The sequence below is a fragment of the Siphateles boraxobius genome, unplaced genomic scaffold (assembly GCF_051911475.1).
Source record: "Siphateles boraxobius isolate OS27281-9 unplaced genomic scaffold, OSU_SipBor_1 16, whole genome shotgun sequence".
NCBI classification, from domain to species: domain Eukaryota; kingdom Metazoa; phylum Chordata; class Actinopteri; order Cypriniformes; family Leuciscidae; genus Siphateles; species Siphateles boraxobius.
This window is the reverse complement of record NW_027508766.1, coordinates 2459477-2480772: the sequence shown is the minus strand read 5'-3', so window position 1 is coordinate 2480772 and position 21296 is coordinate 2459477. Positions and strand designations below refer to the sequence as shown.

At 38.4% G+C, this 21296-nt stretch overlaps 2 protein-coding genes across 3 annotated transcripts in view; one reads left to right on the top strand and one right to left on the bottom strand.

Annotated features, from left to right (window-relative positions):
* Window positions 1–347: 347 nt before the first annotated feature.
* Window positions 348–3205, bottom strand: fbp1b (fructose-1,6-bisphosphatase 1b). Its single transcript, XM_077231112.1, has 7 exons — window positions 2963–3205; window positions 2452–2614; window positions 2060–2152; window positions 1805–1945; window positions 1560–1697; window positions 737–856; window positions 348–591 (listed from the first exon to the last, which is right to left on the bottom strand). The coding sequence occupies exons 1-7, from the start codon at window positions 3130–3132 to the stop codon at window positions 403–405; spliced, it is 1014 nt and encodes a 337-aa protein (XP_077087227.1). The 5' UTR covers window positions 3133–3205; the 3' UTR covers window positions 348–402.
* Window positions 3206–4120: 915 nt separating this feature from the next.
* Window positions 4121–21296, top strand: part of ttc33 (tetratricopeptide repeat domain 33) — a 40409-nt gene continuing 23233 nt past the window's right edge. The window contains exons 1-2 of one of the 2 annotated variants that reach the window (XM_077231115.1): window positions 4121–4210; window positions 5350–5577. In XM_077231115.1, the coding sequence (XP_077087230.1) occupies window positions 5351–5577 (227 nt within the window). In that variant the 5' untranslated portion in view covers window positions 4121–4210; window position 5350. Of the gene's footprint in view, window positions 4289–5349; window positions 5578–21296 lie in introns of both variants that reach the window. The other variant, XM_077231116.1, reaches the window with a different exon arrangement.

Genomic DNA, 21296 nt, shown 5'->3' with positions numbered 1-21296 from the left:
TGCTTGTGGCTATTACGCTATTACATGAGATTTGTGTTTGACTCCAAATAAATTAAAGCTTATAGCCTTTTTTGCAATGATTTCTTATCATCAAATTATGTTTAATGCAGACACAGTTCAAACAAAGTTCTGATTTTATTTTCAGGTGAACAGATGTATTTAGGACTCAATGGCGGTCACTTTACATTGTGGGATCAGATTATAATATCTCTTTTTATTATTATGAATCACATAACTAGGGGCCATGAGTGCAAAAAAATTACACAGAACAAACAATTGTGAAAATGAAACTTCTTGTTCCCTATATGCAACATGCTTTATGTTTTGTCCTTCGGTTTCACTATTTGTTTTGAGGTTCAGTGAGATGATGATGGTTGTATTAAATTTAAAAAAATGCGCATCTCATTTGGCGTGTTTCTTGTAGATGGAGATATACTCCTGCACATCATCAGGGGAGCCCAGCACTACAGGAACCCTCTGGTGGATTGAGTCAGGTTTGATGTCTAGAACATTCATGGCTCCTGTTGTTGCCATACCTCCGGCCTGCTCCACGATGAAAGCCATGGGGTTGCACTCGTACAGCAGCCTCAGCTGGAGCCAAGAAAGAAACATGAAATCAGTGAGACCGTTGCCTCAAAATACATTTTAATATGACATTGATCTTTTTATAACACAAATGCCTTGTGATGTAGTTAGAATTTCAAAGCATTCACTGTTTAACCATGTTTTTTCTCACCTTGCCCTTGGGGCTCTTGACATTAGCAGGGTACAGGAAAATTCCACCATAGACCAGCGTCCTGTGCACATCAGCTACCATGGAGCCCACGTAGCGCCCTCCATAGGGTGAGCTGCCATCCTGCAGGTCAGAGCAAGAACATTGTCTTCAGTGAGTGGAACAGGCTTATTAGTATGTTGGCTAAAAATATTCACTGTGCTGAATTTGGCAAACTTTCTATGTAATGTTCTATATATACTGCACATTCAAAAGAGAGAAAGGTACTGAGAAATTATTTCAGTCAAAATTTTGCATTTAAATTTTCCATTTCCATTTTCATTTAACTTTAAAGGACTTACCTTTTTTTTATTAAGAAATTAACTATTTTGTTCAGCAAAGATCCATTACCAAAATGGACAGTATAAAGACATTTATAATGTCACAAAAGATTTCAATTTTGAATAAATGCTGTTTTGGACTTTCTATTAAAAGAGAGTTCTGTAAAAAAGTATTATGTATTACACTAAGCAGCACAACTGTTTTGAATATTGATTTTTGAGCATCAAATCAGCATATTAGAATGATTGCTGAAATTATTCTGACTATAATTTGTGATCAAATAAATGCAGCCTTGGTGTGCGTGAGACTTTTTTCCCCCCGAAAACATTAAAATCTTACTGACCCTAAACTTTTAAACAGCAGTAAGTATTTAGTTCAGACTTGACTTTACCATGATGTTAACTAAAATCACCACAGTTACTAAACAGATACGACATAATTCTTGGATGTTTTTTTCTAGCTCGGACCCTTCAGTGAGGAATGCTCAGAATCTGGGGGCTCTTACCTCTGGGAATTTCTTCTTTTGCAGATATTCTGTGACATCTGGGTAAAAATGCTGTGCATAGCCTTCATTGAGACTGTATATCTTTCCCTTCTTCTTAATCCTGACATTCTGGTCCACAAGTATGAACTCACCGATGGCCTAATGATGGAGGAGGAAAGGATGCAGAAGATTAGACTTTTAAGAGATAATGCATTGAAAGTATATATACTTCAGAATTTAAGGTATGTAACATAATGCTGACATACAGGATCAAGCATAAAGCAGTTGACTCCCTGGCCTGTGGAGAGAACCATCATGGTAGCACTGCCATAGAGAGCATACCCTGCTGCCACAATGTTTCTGCCGCTCCGCAAGGCATCTTTCTCTGAGGGCTCATCATCAGTTTCCTGGAGATCATGTGCACACAAACAAACAAACAAACAAACAAACAAAATAATTTATTTAGATGACTGTAAAGATATCTGTTTGTACTGAAGTGGATCTGAAAGTCTGGACTGTACCTTTCTGTAGATTGCAAAAATGGTTCCAATAGAAGCTAAGCAGTCAATGTTTGAAGAACCATCCAGGGGGTCGAAGCAAACCACGTATTTGCCCTGGGCGAACGAAAGGACAGCGTTATGTAGTTTACTGGCCAACACAAATGCATTAAAGTAGCTACTTAATACTGATGGATTTAATGAAGCAACAAAACTAAAAAATGATTTCACATACCACAATACAGACCATAGCAAACAAGTAGGATAATTCACATATTCACATATTACTTTGGCTAAAAATGCAGACTAAAATTATATTAACACAAAATTCCTGCATGTTATTAATTAGTTTTTAATTTTAAATTTAATTTTACTTTTAATTTAAGGTTGGTAAAAAAACAACAACAATGACACACCCTTTTCTCTGGTTCTACAATAATGGCCTTCTCATCTTCTTCAGACACCAAAACACAGGATGTGAAGGAGGATTTAATCATGTTTATAACAAGATCATTGGACAGGACATCCAACTTTTTCACCTGGTCACCTGTAACATTTGTGCTCCCGGCAATTCCATAGCTGAGAAAGAGAGATGGAGATTTATAACAGTGATTGATTCATGCAGAATTGTGTGGCGTGTATGCTTTTCTTACAGTGCTGATAACGGGAATGAGTCGACCTTTGCCCCTATTTCAACAAGAGAAAAGGTCTAATCATTGCCTCAGTCTGCAGTGTGTTTGCAAAGTAGCTGAACTTACCAGCCACTACAACAGCGAATTGACATATATATATATATATATATATATATATATATATATATATATGCATATGTATTCAATTATGCAAGCATGATGCATTCGGAAAAAGTGTTTTGCACAGATGAAAATTAATGTTTGCGTGGTGAAGATGCAACAATAGACTACTCACAGATTGGCAATCCCGGCTTTTCTGACAGCTGTGGAAATGGCTTTGACGGCTGTGCACATGGAGTTGAGAAGGGTTGTAAGCTCCCCCGTTCCTTTGGCTTTTCTGCCTTCTTCCAAGACAAACCTAGTGAGGGTCACCACATTGGTATCAAATGCACCTCTGTCTGACATGATGACTGACTGCTGGAGCGTGAAACCTCCTCTGAGTTCCTGCAGATTCCTGTCAGAAAGGATGTATTAGAACTTAGTCTAGATATTTGACTAGGTTTAAAGGGGGAGTGATGGTAGTTTAGCCAATTGCAGGAAGGGTTAGAAGGGAGGAGTGTTTTTTGCACATGTAGTTAATGGAGGTGAGGGCCTGGCCGAAGTCCATAGAGTTTATCACAGATTTCACCTGAGTGCAGGGGGACTGTCAGTCAGTATCAATGGAGCTGATTGTATCAGTTGGACTGATTTGTGATTGACTGTTTAACTGTTTGCTCTTCACATCTATGCAGCAAATTTGATCTAGATCTTAGTTTTAAGATCTGTGCTTACAATGAAGTATTAAAAAGGATGGATGATGAAATCACTAGCTATTCTCCTCTACAGACAATATTTTGCAACATTAATTTATCTGTTTAAATAAAGATCCACATATGGCATAATTGTTGTGACTAATGATTGATCAGCAGTTCAGGACTGTCAGCAGAAATAGTTCATGTGCACAGGGTGTCCGTGATCAATGTGCAGTTCAAAGGTTAGTGTGCTTTGAAGGTTAATTGGCTGCATTAAACTGGGGCAATGGGATTCTTACACACAATTGTAACAAACTTACTTTAAAAAATATCATGTTCCTTGATGCTTCTTCTCTAATCTTTGCTGCATTTATTTCCACATCTAGGTCACTTTGAACAAATTGGCTAAACATGATGGTAATATACAATAATGCAAATAATAATAATAATAATAATGAAAAGATAATTAAAATCATGTTTTACTATAAATAATGTGGAAAAAACAGGAGGTTCATCGTGGCTCTTCATGAATACACGATTATTCAATTGATCAATTTAGAGGCTGTAAGTTAATTTGTTTATCTACAAAATAAATGCCTATGTTTTTGCTACCACATTATATAAATAAATAGCAGAACAGAACCAGCCTCGCTTGTCAGAGGGTTGATTGGTTCTTAAATGTCTCTTTACCTTTAAGAGAGTTCTACAGTACTTCCGGGTTAGAGGGCGGAGTGGACAAGTCCAAAACATTCGTGAGTAACGCGTTGTTGCGACAGAACCACAATCTGTCAAGTGATGTTTTCGTGAATTCATTGCTATTTATGAATCAGGTTGGGCTTTTTCGACCTTATATTTTAACGTTTGTGTTCAGCCGCACGCGCAAACATAATCATTCTTCAGAAAAGTGACTTGCGTAAAGAGCTTTAGTGGCGGCCGCTTTGTGTTTTTGTGATTCAGACATTATATGAATGTGACCTGTGCAGTTGTAAAACAGCCATGTTACTTCAGCTGCTGACTGTTGTTGGCTGTAATGTATTACAAGTGCACTTGACCTTATTGCAGTTACAGGTTCAATATGAGACGACTGTACCTAGAAATTTACAGCCGAATTAATCCATTATCAATGCAAAGATAATCATTTAAGATGCATTTATTTTAATACGTTCTACAGCCTTAGTGTGTTGATTGATTTTTAAAATGTTACTTTACTTGGGTCATTTAAACCACTTTAAAATAAATGTAGAAATAACCGTTTGAATATAAGTAATCTTTAGCCTAACAACATTTCAACGAAACTCATTCTGTCTATTTTTGTTCTTTAATTTCAAAGGCAAATATAGTACAATATAGCGTTGTTCATATTTGATATTTAAATATATATATATATATATATATATATATATATAAACAACTTTTTTTTTTCGTCTGAGCCTTGGCATTGAAAAAGCAGTGTAGTATTATTACTCTTTGAAATCAAATCATGCAATGATCTTACAAAGCAAATAGGAATAAGGTGTGAACTAGGTACCCGAAATTATATTGTATATAATACCAATACCTTCCAGGTTTGGCCTCAGAATAATTTTAAATGTCCTCCTTATTATGTCTTGAAACCGTATTCCTAAATTCTACATATCGGTAATGACATGTAAGATGAAATGTGTAAATGCCTTGTATCGGAATGTGCTTGATAAGCTGAAAATAACAGAACTTCTTTTGAGTTACAATTGGCAGTGCTTACTTTTATTCTAAAAAAAATCTTGAAACTGCGTGGCTGTTCTGTTAATCGTTAGATTTGATCGTAGTATTCACAGTTGTCAGTTTCACAGCAGCTGTTCCTTTTCAATTGAAATAAATTATTTAATAAATGAGTTACTGTTTGTTTTGTCAGGATGGCCTCATTCGGCTGGAAGCGTAAGGTGGGGGAGAGAGTTTCCAAGACGACAGTGGAGAAGTTTCAGCAGGACTCAGAGAAGGTGGATGAGGAGGCTGATGTGGAGAAGGAGGGAGTTGATTGGTTGCACGTGATCAAACGACGGCGAGAGGTGCTGCTGGAGGATTGTGCTGCTAAGAGCAAGAGACTAAAGGATGAAGGAACGCTGCTCGCCGAGCAGGGCAGGTAGGTGTTTGTGGCCTTGTTAAATCCAAATGTCTAATTCCAGAAGCCTTGTGTTTTTAAAGTCAGCATGAAGCTGAAGTTGCGATTGTCTTTTCTTCCATATTGTGATTATTCGAGTGAATCGGCTTCTTGAACAAGGAAAAATGTTGGGTGGGACTTGATTTTGTCCACTGGTAATTGATTGGATGGTTGGATCATTGTGGCTTGCTATTTGCTGTGATCGGATGTGAGTGACAGTTTGTACTGCCCTCGTGCCAGTAAACACGCCATCAGAGAAGAGAATATATATACAGGTCCTTCTCAAAAAATTTGCATATTGTGATAAAGTTAATTATTTTCCATAATTTAATGATAAAAATTAAACTTTCATATATATTTAGATTCATTGCACACAAACTGAAATATTTCAGGTCTTTTATTGTTTTAATACTGATGATTTTGGCATACAGCTCATGAAAACCCCAAATTCCTATCTCAAAAAATTAGCATATCATGAAAAGGGTCTCTAAACTAGCTATTAACCTAATCATCTGAATCAACTAATTAACTCTAAACACCTGCAAAAGATTCCTGAGGCTTTTAAAAACTCCCAGCCTGTTTCATTACTCAAAACCGCAATCATGGGTAAGACTGCCGACCTGACTGCTGTCCAGAAGGCCATCATTGACACCCTCAAGCAAGAGGGTAAGACACAGAAAGAAATTTCTGAACAAATAGGCTGTTCCCAGAGTGCTGTATCAAGGCACCTCAGTGGGAAGTCTGTGGGAAGGAAAAAGTGTGGCAAAAAACGCTGCACAATGAGAAGAGGTGACCGGACCCTGAGGAAGATTGTGGAGAAGGACCGATTCCAGACCTTGGGGAACCTGCGGAAGCAGTGGACTGAGTCTGGAGTAGAAACATCCAGAGCCACCGTGCACAGGCGTGTGCAGGAAATGGGCTACAGGTGCCGCATTCTCCAGGTCAAGCCACTTTTGAACCAGAAACAGCGGCAGAAGCGCCTGACCTGGGCTACAGAGAAGCAGCACTGGACTTCAGGCATTTTGGCATTTCCTTCTCCCCAGTCTTCTTCCAGACTCTGGCACCTTGATTTCCAAATGACATGCAAAATTTGCTTTCATCCGAAAAAAGTACTTTGGACCACTGAGCAACAGTCCAGTGCTGCTTGTCTGTAGCCCAGGTCAGCCACTTCTGCCGCTGTTTCTGGTTCAAAAGTGGCTTGACCTGGAGAATGCGGCACCTGTAGCCCATTTCCTGCACACGCCTGTGCACGGTGGCTCTGGATGTTTCTACTCCAGACTCAGTCCACTGCTTCCGCAGGTCCCCCAAGGTCTGGAATCGGTCCTTCTCCACAATCTTCCTCAGGGTCCGGTCACCTCTTCTCGTTGTGCAGCGTTTTTTGCCACACTTTTTCCTTCCCACAGACTTCCCACTGAGGTGCCTTGATACAGCACTCTGGGAACAGCCTATTTGTTCAGAAATTTCTTTCTGTGTCTTACCCTCCTGCTTGAGGGTGTCAATGATGGCCTTCTGGACAGCAGTCAGGTGTATATGACACTCTTCTTTCAGCCGAAAACAATCGGAGTTATATAAAAAAATATCCTGGCTCTTCTAAGCTTGATAATGGCAGTGAATTGCAACCAACAAAAAAGCGCATCCATCCATCATAGACTACCTCCACATGGCTGCGGGGAGTTAATAAAAGTCTTCTGAAACAAAGCGATGAGTTTGTGTAAGAAAAATATTCATATTTAAAACTTTAAAGTAAAATGACTAGCTTCTGAAGCCAAATTCAAATTAATCATTTGATACAATGTACTTTTTGTGTACACGTTTTGTACATTGTACTTATATTTAAAAACACCCGCATGTAATTACATCTGCAATTCATTTCTGTAATGACATCTATAATTACACTGTTGATCCTTCCCTTAACCGACCCTAACCGTACCCGAATCCCACCTCAATAACAGCAAAAGTGTTTTGCAATACAACATGAACACAATTAGTAAATTTTACCTGTTTTTTTTCATTGTATTTTTTGTAATGTAAGTACATAATAGTTAATGACACTTAATATAGTGTGACTAAGCTATCTGCTTGATTTGAAATGATAGGTCCCATTTTAAGATGCACGCAGGCCTGTGAAAAACTCTTCTCTCATCTTACCTGATTTTGTCTGTTTTTCCACACTCTATAGACAAGTGCAAGACACAACCCTTCCAGGAAAACAGACTGACAGCTGTTTCGCCCTTTACGGTTATTCATCTGTTAGTTGTTATTTAAGCAGGTCAATGCATTGGCCAGCAACATGACACAGCAGTTATTGTCAATGATAAAAAACAGAGTTTGAATTCATCAGCCAATAATAAAAGCGTCTGGTCTTATGTCAGGGGTAGGGGATATTTTTTCACAAAAGAGAGTTTTTTTATGCATTTTTTCGAAAGAGCTAATGCAAAACGAATGTTTTACTATTACTATTATTATTTTACTAAACACTTTTTTTAAGCGCATTCTCTGCAAACCCCTGCTGTTTGAACTGGACTGGATAACAGTGCAAAAGAACCGCTGTGTGCTTCATTTTCTTTCGGTAATTTACAGAGATGGAGATATGAGCTGTGTCTGTCATCTGAAGGTTTCAGATTGAGTCTCTATCTTCCATAGAAGTCTGCAGCGTGACACACATGCTTCGCTCTACACTCAGATAGAAAAGCTGCTGCCGGGTCATTTAGATTTGACAAGCCCCATGATTTTGGTCAAAGGTCACGGGCTCTCAACCACTGGTCTTAGGTTATCAATTATAACAGTACCACATTCATCCAACAGATGAGGCTGTGGGCACACGATGGACTTGATGCCTGTGGATGTCACTTGTTTGGTTCAAGGAATCCACTAAATGTGCTGTCTCAAACAAATCTATCATATGGCTTCAGAAGACTTGAAATACAGTGCAGAAGTTGAATGGAGTATGATACTTTCCATGGTGCCATTTTTGAGCTTGACAGACCAGATCCTCATTTAAAAAAAAAATGTAAATCCTTTTTTCAATTAAATGTATGGGTTTACTGACCTATTGAGATCAGCCAACTACTTTTGGCTCGTTTCCACTGAGCGGTGCGGTACGGTACGGTACGGCACAGTTCGGTACGGTACGCAATTATTTGCGTTTCCACTGTCAAAAGTTGTGAATGGTACCAAAAAGCCGAACAGTACCACTTTTTGGGTACCCTTCCGTTGGGGTACCTAGCACAGTGGTACGGTACTAAAGGGTGGAGCTAGACTCACTGCAGAACGCTGATTGGTTGACAGAGTATCATCACTTGCGCGTGCAACAAGGGGAATGACAACATTAGAAGCGCCATTTTTTAATATACAGTTGGAATATAATACTACGGTTATTCTTTCACGAAATTTAGTTTTAAGAGTTTTTGAGGCGAGAATGTAGTTGTTTAAAGCTCAAATCTGCGGTTTATTTATAATGATTTATGATAATTTGATCCATTCCAGGCGATCACCGGGCGCCCGGCGCTCATGTTCCCCCCCTGGAACAGCCTTTCCTCGGCTAGTCGTTCTGACGTTTGCCGCTGACTCTGTAGTGGTAATTCGTCTTGTGTATATCTAACGGGTGTTCTTTGGTCTCGTGAATCGATAATTCATTCTCTGGCAAATCGTTTTGGCTGAGGGCTAAGTGAAGTTTCATATATTTAGGCTATAACTTTTCCGTTGTAACGTTAACGTTAGACTAGCGCTGAATTTGTATGTTTGACTGAATTGTTTGCTTTATTTCTTATTGCATAGCTTCTTGTAACGTTACCTTTTACTTATACTTTTATAATGGCTATTATTGATAAAACTGAAATTTAACAAAAAGAGATAGGGTTGAGTTTTGTCATTTTTTTATTACAAGATTATCACTGTAATGTTGTTTATTGCAACATTTGTACAAATGCACATATTGCCTGGAATATGTTTAATATTTTTTTTAATTTAAACGAAATGCAGGGTTGTGTTTTATATTTCGTTTTGTTATAGGCTACCGTTAAACATGCTGTGAATAATGTCATCAGGTCTAGGGATGGGCATGATTAATCGACGATCGATTATTGATCATTAAGAATTTCGTCGATCACGTTAATTTGTTATCGATTATCATTAAACTTATGCTGCTGCGTTGCGTAGTGTGAGTGGAAAGTGAACGTGTTCCCCGGGCTGGTTGGTCAAGTTAGCGCGGAGGTACCTGTGCATCCCGGCAACGTCAGTCCCCTCAAAGCGGGTGTTTTCAGCGGCTGGACTGAAGCCTTGTTATCAATCGACGCGTCCGCTCGAGCGCGAAGGTGAGCGCGGCAAAAATGACGTCATTGCGGTATTCGGTGTTTCACAGGCGAGCGCGTCGAGTATAAACGCCTCGTCTGTTTGGAGAGGTGCGCGCGCAGTCTGTGGAGACTCGCGCTACAGAGCCAGGCGAAAGTGTAAACGAGGCTTGACGGTCAGGTTGCGGTCGCGTCTGACCTCAGATCATGTCATCAACATGCTTATCTTTCTCAACAAAAATCAGTAGACTGGTGTAGAAGTTGTATGTGAGTTACTAGTTATTTTTTATGAGGCTTTGTTAAGTAGCCTAGCCGAATTGATTGTTACAGTAGGTAGGCTAATCTCTCTCACCCTCTTTCTCGACTCCGTTCTTGGATAGTTTTGAGTTACATTTTGACAAAACCTGTCAGATCTAAGTGTTATTATGTTTTTGGTTAAGTTATTGTTTAACATGATTTTTTTATTATTTATTATGTTGGAACAAACGAAGGTCTCTGTTTAAGAACGCCAACTCGCAGCTGCAGGTTCCGTTGCTTCCGAGCACCGCAGCGCATATATCTTCAAGTTTAGCCTAACCGAACGTCCAGTTTTACTGCCACAAGTTGATCATCTTGTAATAAAGATCCAATCGAGGAAAAACGCGCTGTATTTTTGTATTTTCATTGCATTTTTAATTTATAAAAAGTATATCATATAAAAATAAATAATGAATTTGAATATAAAAATATTAATGATTAATCGATAGTCGATCGTTAATTCTCCCGACGATCGACTAAGAAAATTTAATCGAATGCCCATCCCTAATCAGGTCTATACATTGCCTGAACCACATTTGTGTGCCTATAATGTTTAAAACATATTTCGTTTTATTGTTGCCTAAAATGTACATGCAGAGCGAGCTGAGTGACGCTTTCAAGAACGCGCTGTTCCCTTTGGAGAATTACCGGACTCGCGTCCTCGGGAGTCCTTCTGCTGAGAACTTTACATACTTGGTATTGAGAAATGCCTAATGTCGGCGCTTGTCTTCTTGTGACAAACATGCCGAGAAGCAAGGACAAGATCTGCTGTATGCCATCCATTGGTGTTTACTTTGTCGCTTTCTTCTTCGCGCGAAAATGACGTTGATGGCTTCTTTCCGGCAAACACCACGCCTATCAAGTAGGGTACTGTTGGCGGTGGAAACGCTAGCCGGTGTTGTGCCGAATTTCGACCCCCTGCCAAATTATTACCCCCCTCGTTGAAGTCAGTACCTGATTGCCTAATCCTAACCCCACCCCTAATCCTAACCCCTCCCCCACAACTAATCCTAAACCTACCAATGCTAGGGGGGTAGTAATTTGGCGCGGGTCATAATTCGGCACAACACCGGATCATGGTTTACTGACCCGACCCGAACCGAACCGTACTGTACCGTACCGTACTGCTCAGTGGAAATGAGCCATTACATTATCTATCCTGAATGAAAACATGGATAACTCAGATTAGCAAGGATTAAAGTGTTTAATATATCACTTTTCAAAGCATGTCTTGTACTTTTTATATCTGATGTAGAAAAAAAAGATTACATCTGTGTACTTTTATTGACATACATTCTGCCAATGACTTTGGATATCATTTATTTAGCCTAACACCAGCTGAAGAGGCCTAGACAGGAGTTCAGTGCAGCTCGTAGAAGCTGAACATTTTAGCACTCAAATGGGACTTTCAGTTTTAGCATGTCTGTGAAAAGCTCATCCGACGGTCATGAAGCAAGACTGAGTGTATTGCTGAGAGGTAATACACTCCAACTTGTGCATTTTGCTTTAGTTATTTATTTTATTAGATAATAAGTAATTATTGTTTAATATGCACTCTCAGTTCCTGAGGCAGCATTTCTTATATGAATCAGTGTAGCAGGTGTGTCCGTAAAAACATTACGATAGTCCTCATCACTTTAAGCTGAGTGGGTGTTACAAATGACGATACAGAGAGGAAAAGGGGCTTCTTTCTCAAGTTTCTCATCCTTTTACTGCTTAACCAGAACAATAAGTCAAAATAGGCCACTTGTTTTCTCAGCGTCCAAATAAAGGCTATGAACGTCATAGCCAGCAAGCGCTTGGAGAGGATAAAAGAATAGCATGAATTTACTGGAAGATGATTTAGAGACGTGGATTAAAAACAAGCTGCCGTTATTCTGGCCTTGTTAAGCTTTTTAACAAGTCCATGAGAGGTCAGGGTAGAGTGTCACTCTTCAATTTTACAACCTTTTAGCTCGTTCTCTTCTTCTCCATAGCTCTCTGTCTTCTGATTCTTTAGGACTGTAGTCTGAAATGTTGTTTAATGGCAGGATTAAGCAGTGCTTTGGCTCTAACTCTGTAATAGTTTGCTGTAGGTCGCTGCCGCTCGTGATGTGATTACTGAAGCGCTATGCCAATATTTGTTGCACCTGTTTTTTATAGGAATTAAAGGTACTTGCCAGAAATGTGATGATGTCTCTAAGGTGTTGATAGCAGCTGGTCTTTGGTGGGATGTTGAATTTATTTATTGCCAGATCAAGTCAAGTAAATGACAGGGTTTTAGCGTTTATGTATAATGAATTACCCCTGCGGGTCTCGTTTACTAAAGGACAGTTTGTCCCTGTAAGGATCTTTGGCTGCAGATTTGTTGTTTTGCGTTTGATCAAGACAGTCTTAAAGTTGGGCTCATAATGTTGTCTTAACACAGCAGGTAAACGTGCAGTGTAGTGCTTTGAGTGCTGAGCAAAAATGTTTTTTTTTGTTTGTTTTTTAGTGCTCGGCAACAATTAATTGCATCCAAAATAAAAGTTTCTGTTTACATAATATATGTGTGTGTACTGTACAGTATATAATTATTTTGTATATATAATTAATCCATCCATGTATATATTTCAGAAATATTTGCATGTATATACTGTGTATGTATTTATACATAATTTATATTGTATATAAATATACAAATTTTCTTAAATGTATACATGCATGTCTGTGTATTTATATACGGTATATACAAAATAATTATACACAGTACACACACATATTATGTAAACACAAACTTATATTTTGGATGTGATTTAAAAAGAAATTATAATTGTACATAACTTTGGTGATGTTGAAGGTAAAAAAGAACATGGTTCAACTCCACTGGTTTTTGTACTGGTTTGTTCATCCTGTTGAATTGTTCATTCATCCCTGTTTGTTGCTACTGGACATTTGGACTCTTTTTTTCATACAATGATTTTCAATTAAAAAAATGGGGGGGAATAGATTTGAACACTACATTACATGTCTTTTTTTGCTTTTTGTTAAGTGGCCCATTTAACTGTGAAGGGCAAAAATAGAACTGTGTTACCAGGGAGGACTTATATAGAAAAGGGTTCTTTGGGCTCATCCGACCTTGATAAAGTCATCCATACATCATTATTATATCAGAATGTTAATCTAGACCCTTATAGATTTGAATGTACAGTATTTCAGTTCAGTACAGTACTGGAGATCTTGAACACATTGGAATTGGTAGAGGATCCATAAAATACACACATACGTATAAACTGTACAGTTAGATTGTGGAAGTGCTCACATAATCACTTTATGTCCCTCTGAGATTTTTATTGTAGAAATGCAGTCTTTCTGGAGCAATATAAGGTGCATATTTGCAGTAGTACAGTAGAGATACTACAGCTGTAACTTGAAGTGACTCATTCACATTCTTTCGAAGCCAATATGGCTCGGGTCAGTGATGATAACCTCTTAAACAATGATCCTGGATAATGCTTTACACCAGTAAGTGAAACCCCAGCAGCCCCTGAAGAGGCGTGTTGCCCCGCCAACTCTTGAAATCAAGTTTTTTGGAGAATAAGTGGATTGTGATGAGGAAATTACATGGAGCTGGAGGACAGTGGGTGCAGGTCAGCACAATGCACTCACTATGAGATTGCATTTAATAACTCGTGTTTTTATGTCTTTTTGCTGGTGCATATAAATGTTGTATTGGTCTCAAGTCTCGTTTATTTATATAGCCCCTTCAAGTACAACGTAGACCAAAGGGCTGTACATCCAAAAACAAGAAAAAACATACATACAATATGCAATGACAGAGTCAAGAATTTAAATAGACAGAATACAAATACTTTTCACACGAATTTTAAAAATATCAACTGACGGTGCAGTTCTAATATCAGGGGGAAGAGCATTCCACAGTCTAGGGCCAGCGACTGAAAAAGCTTGATCTCCTTTAGTTTTAAGACAAGTTCTTGGGACAAAGAGCAGTAGACAATTAAAAGACATTTGAGATCTACTAGAGTTCATAAGCACCAAATCCTTGATATATTCCGGGGCCAACTCGTGAACCGCTTTATAAACGTATAACAAAATCTTATACTATATCCGATATTTCACAGGGAGCCAATGAAGCCTTTTCAAAACAAGAGTAATATGCTCCCTTTTCTTAATACCAGCAATTAGCCTCGCTGCAGTGTTTTGAACCAACTGCAATCTTGAGATAAGAGATTGACTAACTTCAACATATAAAGCATTGCAGTAGTCCAAACTTGTGGAGATAAATGCGTGAATCACTGTTTCCAAATCAGGAACAGACAAAAACCACATTTTTAACCTGATAGTCAAACATAAGAGCAGAGTCAAAAATTACACCTAGATTTCTTATTTTAGGCTGAACATATGTTTCCCATATACCTAGAAAATCGGTTAAACCGCTGTCAGCCTTCTTTGTCCCAAACACCATGACTTCAGACTTGCTGGCATTTAACTGTAAGCAGTTTTGCTGTAACCAATTAGTCACCTCCTGTAAAGAAGCAACCAAGGATAAATTAGGGCTTGATCCTCCAGCTCCAATCGGTAAATAAATCTGAATATCATCGGCATATAGGTAATAAAAAATACCATATTTCCTGAATATTTGACCTAGAGGCAGCAAAAACAGAGAAAAAAGAATAGGTCCCAAAATTGAACCTTGAGGTACTCCACAATCCAGAGAAACTGACCCGAGGAAAAATCCCCAACCCTAACAGAAATTGAAGGCCCCCTTAAATATGAGGAAAACCAATTTAAAACTGTCCCTCTCAGCCCTACAACGTGTTCCAAACGATTAATAAGAATATCATGATCAATTAAATCAAAAGCTGCACTAAGATCCAACATGATTAGCGCCCCAGTATTGCCCGAGTCTGCAATAAGTAATAGATCATTAGAGACTCGCAGTAAAGCTGATTCAGTACTGTGTCCTGCCCGAAAACCAGACTGAAAGACATCTAACAACTCGTTTCTAGCCAAAAAGAACTTAACTGAGATAAAACTAGCTTTTCTAAAATTTTAGAAATACAAGGCAGCTTTGAAATGGGCCGATAATTATTAAAATCCAACGGGTCAAGAGTATGCTTTTTAAGAAGGGGCTGAATAACCGCCTGCTTAAAACTTAACGGAAAAATGTCTGTATAAAGACTGCAATTAACAATAGCAGTAATACAAGGCCCAGCATAATCGAATGTCTCAGCCAACAAATCAAAAGGCAAAACATCCCAACTAGGAGCTGGGCGTTTCAACTTCCCAATAGTAAGGCTAATATCCTTGACTGAGACCAAATCAAATTTATCAAACGTGCTAACATTTTTTAAAGTGTCTCCTGTCAAACCATTCCAGTCCTGAAGACCAGATCTAATTGTGTTAATTTTATCTAAAAAAAATTTAAAAACTTCTCACAACACTCAGTAGATGGTAGTATTGAGACAGTATTTGAGTTTAAAAACATATTAATAGATTGAAACAAGATTTTAGGTGATTTTGAATGCTGTGATATAATTTTAGAAAAAAAAAGGCTGATTTAGCGTCCTTTACAGCCTTCTGGTAACCCATACGTAAATCACGTAAAATCTGTTGCGAGATCATAAGTTTATCCTTTTTCCAAGCCCGTTCTGCTCGCCTACACTGCTGTCTAAGAGCCCGAGTTTGTTCATTTAACCACGGCTGATGATTAACCTTACTATGCTTGATCTTATATGGAGCAACAGAGTCCAAAACTCCAGAACACACAGAATTAAAAGCCATAAGTAACTCATCTGGATCTGCCTTAATAACTACAGACTCAGACCATGATACATCAGAAAGAGTGATACAATTATCACCAAACGCCTGAGGTGTAGACTGATTGATTGTACGAGAGCGCATATAAGAATGCTGATGCTCCACCTTCTCAATTTGCACATTTACGTTAAAAGTAACAGGCAAATGATCTGAAATACAGGCATCATTAACAACAACATCACAGATAGACAGCCCTAAAGAAAAAACAAGGTCCAAAGTATGTCCTTTTTCATGTGTGGGACCACAAACATGTTGTATAAAATTGAATGAGTCCATCAAATCAGAAAAATCCTTCTCCATGGCTTCCCAGGGCAACAATGAATGTTAAAATCCCCAACAAGTAAAATATGATCAGACAATAATAAAATAGTAGATAAGAACTCAGAAAATTCCTGAATAAAAACTTGGCTATACTTTAGAGGTCGATAAACAACTACTCCCAAAACAGACTTATAAAACTCAAGTCTTAATAACTGAACCTCAAAGCTTGAGTAACATGCAGTCGATAAACGGTGACATTTATACTGCTGCTTACAAACAGTAGCTAAACCCCCACCACGACCCATCAGTCTCGGGGTATTAATTAACATATAATCAGGTGGACAAATTTCCTCACATGGACTACCCTCATCCCGATTTATCCATGTCTCTGTAATAAATAGGAAGTCCAAGACATTCTGCAATATAAAATCATTTAAAGGATCATTCCACCGGTGGAGACATGAAAATGTATTGAAAGTGGGTCATATATGTAGTAGAATAGTATCATAAATTTCTAATTTAGAACCTTCTTGGACCTTCTTGGCCGATAAAAGGCAGAAAATGACTTTTTAGTGCTTGTGGATTGTAGACAACAATCCCCATAGTGCATTGCAATGCTCAGCTCCGCAGACCAATCCCACTACAGTAGCTAGCTTAACTGCAAGATATTTGTGCAATGAACCTGCCACGTTAGCAAAATGAAAATAAACTTACTTTACAGAAAGACGACTGACCCTGTAGGCTTTGGCTGACGTTGCAAGTTGAACTTAGGTATTCTAAAGTAGGTCTCCAGGACGCCGCTATCCATATGGGGTGCGAAACTCGAGTGAGCAACAACACACACGTCCGTGTCATCCTCCGATTCCGTAGCACCGCTGGAATTCTCAGCAGAAGACATACTCTTGTTCTGTGTCCATTGGCACACAGTGAGAGCTCAGGCACCACCAATCTGCCCCAGTGAGAGCCATTGCGGGCTCCTCGTCCGCGGCAAGCAGATCGTCTGCATTGGCTGTGGTGACAGCAGCTTCAGCCGCCTCCGGTTCCTCCATAGCCCTCAGCTGCTCGTCGCTATACTGTGGCTCATAAAGGTAGCCACGAACATCCGTTTCTACCATAACTTTGTCAAAATCCAGATCCTCCATAATGCATCCGCCTGTGTATTCAGTACCTTCGTCAATATTTTCAAAAAGTTTCTCCCGGTGAAATCAAACGCACTGGCACTGATCTGTGATTGGTCTGTTAGCGCATTAGGTCCAACCCCCTATGGGCGGATTTGAAAGAGTGGGAACTAGTGCTTGTAATCTTCACAGAAATCCCCCCCTTTTACACTTCCTCCTACAATGACGTAAAATAAAGATTTTTGCGTCATTGTAGGAGGAAGTGAAAAAGGTAAATAGAGGATTTCTCTCGTCTCAGGGGAAAATGAAAGAGTGTTGCACGACCATTCAATAGTATGACTGGATTTCTAACAAAGGAAATCTTAATGCAAATGGGTGGAGTGACCCTTTAAGATGAATGTCTTGTTTGAAATCGAGCTCGCATTTACAAGCGACATCTGTAAAGTCTGTACAACCATGTAGTAAGTAGTAAGGCCCGACTTAACGTTGTAGTAAGGCCCGACTTAACCGTCCTAAGATCGATCAAGTTGCACAAATCTGCACCTCTGACATGTGATGAAAACTTTGCATCCTGATAAAACCACAGCGCTGACAAACCTCCATCCGGATACACTGGCAACAAATGCGAACATCACCAACCCCGAAGATCCGCACCACGATCCATGATGCCGTCAACTGTAGCAAACTGCACAACCGCATAAGACCTCCGCAAGAATCTCTGCTTCACGTGAGCACCTGCACGTCTCCCTCGTCGTCGGCGTATTGGTGTCCAGCAGTGTTATCGTGTAGAAAAAGCTGTGTATTTATTTCAAACCAAGTTGAACAAGTTACTTCTTGATCTGCATGGGATATTTGAAAGTTGGCTTTTCTCATGTATTTGCCTACTTTGTCATTTAATTAGTCCCATTAGTTATCCCAGTATTAACATGACATTCAACTTAGATTGTTTCTTTTACTTTTTTGTAGGATTTTTCTTTCTTATAAACTTCCACTTAGTTAGAGATCAAGGCTTACACCATAGTTACTGAATATAAACGGTTGCATAGTGTAGAACTGCAGTTCTACTGTAACTTGTTTAAAAAACCTCTACCATCTTAATATGTGAAAATAATTTGGCATCTGACTTTTTGCCATTCGACTTCAGTGTAAACAGTTAGGTTGGAAATTATTTTTTATTTAATCTGTTAAAATGTACTGTTTGATTTACATTTGGTCTGAAATGTTGTGACGCTTGCGTTGAACAGTGTCAATAAAAGTTAAAATGTTCATGCATAATCTTAAAACTGTAAGCTACATAATCCTCATTATCCTTGTCTCGTTGATGTTTAGTTGTCTTCAATGAAAAAGTGACAGGACAGATGGCTTGTGTCTTCTGTCATTAATGTTGACACATGTTGGAGTTTTCCGCTATTAGTGGAGCTATTTCCTGGATGACATTCATTTCGAGTTAAACTTTCCTGCAATACTTCATTAAGTGGGATGAAAGGATTCCATTGCAGAATTGATTATAAATGTTTATACATCTGTAATTTAAGTTCCGAAAGTGCCAAAAGGCCAGATTTTGCTGCCAAACTACAGAAACGGCAACAACAGCAAGTGATCTATTATTACCTAGTCAGCATATTCCTAATGCTGGACTGAACTTTAATATCCATCTCTTGCTGATGAATTTGTTCTTTGTTTTTGATAAGCATAATTTATTCATATTAGGACTTAATGCTCCAATGTTATTAAATTCCTAATTTTTTGTCTTTTTAAATCAAAAACTGATTAAGTTTGCAGGGGGTTCATGAAATATTGATGGCTCAGCTGGGATACAAAGTAAAGGACAAATAGTACTTTGACACTGTAGTGTCATAGTGTCACTTACATTATGGATGATGGTAATAGTTGATAACATCTCTCAGCTTCACATGACTCAAGGCTCAACATGGCTATAAAGAAAACATACCAAGCTCCAGCACATTGTACTGTGTTGTTGTAGATGTTTTGCTAGCTCAGTGCATCATTAGCCGTTTACGCTAACCTTTGTACACAAGTCAAATTTTCTGCTCATACATTTTTGGAGGGTCTTCTTCACATAACATGATCTTTTACATTGGGTCAATAGCAGACATTGGTCAATAATGTCTGATATGGAAAACGCGCTTCTGTGGTAATATGATAAAAATAAGGGATGTGCTCCATGATGACTAATTTCCATAACATTTAAACATTTGTAACCGACTAGTCTAAGAAACGCCCAGAAGAGTCCAAAAAAAAACAGTCTGTATACGTGATCCATTTGCAATAGGCTACTTAGTCTTTGAATCAAACAATTAAATCCCATACTGAATGCTGAAAAATATTTTTTTGTAATGTATCATTTGAAATTAGAGTAACATTTTGTCCTAAATGTATCAATTTACCCTAAATGTATCAATTTACATTTTACATCTATTGCTACTGTTGAAAGCAAGTGTCCTTTTTAAACCAATATTTTAAACAAATATATGTTGCGCCTTTATGTGTAATATTTCATATAGTGCAATTAATAAATCATTTTAATATTTATGCCATGTGTATATCAAACAGACAATTATGATGAATGTTGATGTTCCATAGGATTAACATAAAAATTGGATATCTGACCTAACTGTTTACACTGAAGTCATACTTATCCAAAGTATTTCTACTTATGAAAATGGCTTAGAACAAATTTGAAATGTCAGACTCCAATATAATTTTGCACAGTGCCATCCAAGAAACCAGATCTGTATCACATGCAGAGTTGTCACTTTATAGATGCTCTCATGCCATTTTGCTTAGCTCCAACTGTTCAAGTGCATTTAGTTCACCGTTGTGTTTGTGAGTCTGTCTGTGTACCTTCTTCCTGTTTCATATTGTCTCTGTTCTCAGCGGAAATGCCCAAGATCTTGTACAGTAGAGTTATTTATAACCTTTGTATAATGAGAAATCTAATATGAGGATTTCATTCATGTTCAGTAATGAAGACCACATCATTTAAACATAAAGACCTGACAGGGACTCCTTTCTTACATCCTTTTTAATGAGGTGGAGTCATGAATTGCCTCCATGTCATTTTTCACACAATAGCACACCCAAACACACTTTCACATAGAGCAAGACATTTTGTTTGTGCCAATTCTGACAAGAAAATGTGCAAAAATGTTTTTGCAAACACCTGTCACAATCTTACTTTTGCACTAATAACACACAATAAGATAGTGATATGAAGTTGCATTTACAATTTTTTGATACGCACTCCTTTCCTCATACCTCCCCCTTTTGCAGGTACAGTAACTCTATGTACTTTTTGCCTTTCCATACAGGCTTATGACGTGTTTCACAATCACGTACCTGAAAAACATCTAGTAAAGTACTTTTACCCAAGGGTGATTTGATGAATTCTTTCATAGGAAGTCCTTATCTCACCATTTACCACAGGTCCTTGAAAAGTACCCAGCCCTTATGTTTAATCACTGTACATTATTTGCATGATAAACACAGACATGGCACAGCTTAAAGAAGCTGGACCGTTTTATGGACTCTCAGAAAAACAGCATGTAGTATTTGCACAGCTGATGTTTAACACTAGTTAAGTTTCCCATTGTGCAAATACAGGAGCTGCGTCTGTGAAGAGGAGGTGACTGTCACAGTCATATTTGACTCTTTGTGTTTCATCATTGTCTGCGATAATTTGTTGTCCAACTCTAATGATTTTCAGCTGTGCACTCAATAACAAGCATCAAAATTACCTGTATATATGTTCGGTTCTGTTTCAGTTCAGTGTCGTCAGTATGTGGATGTGTTGGATGTTGCTCTGTTGCTGCATCCATTGGATTTATTAAATGTTATCTGATTGCCTTCATCTTCTTCTTTGTGCTCGTTACTACTTACCACCAACGTGACCGTGACTGCCTGGTCTAGCGAATTA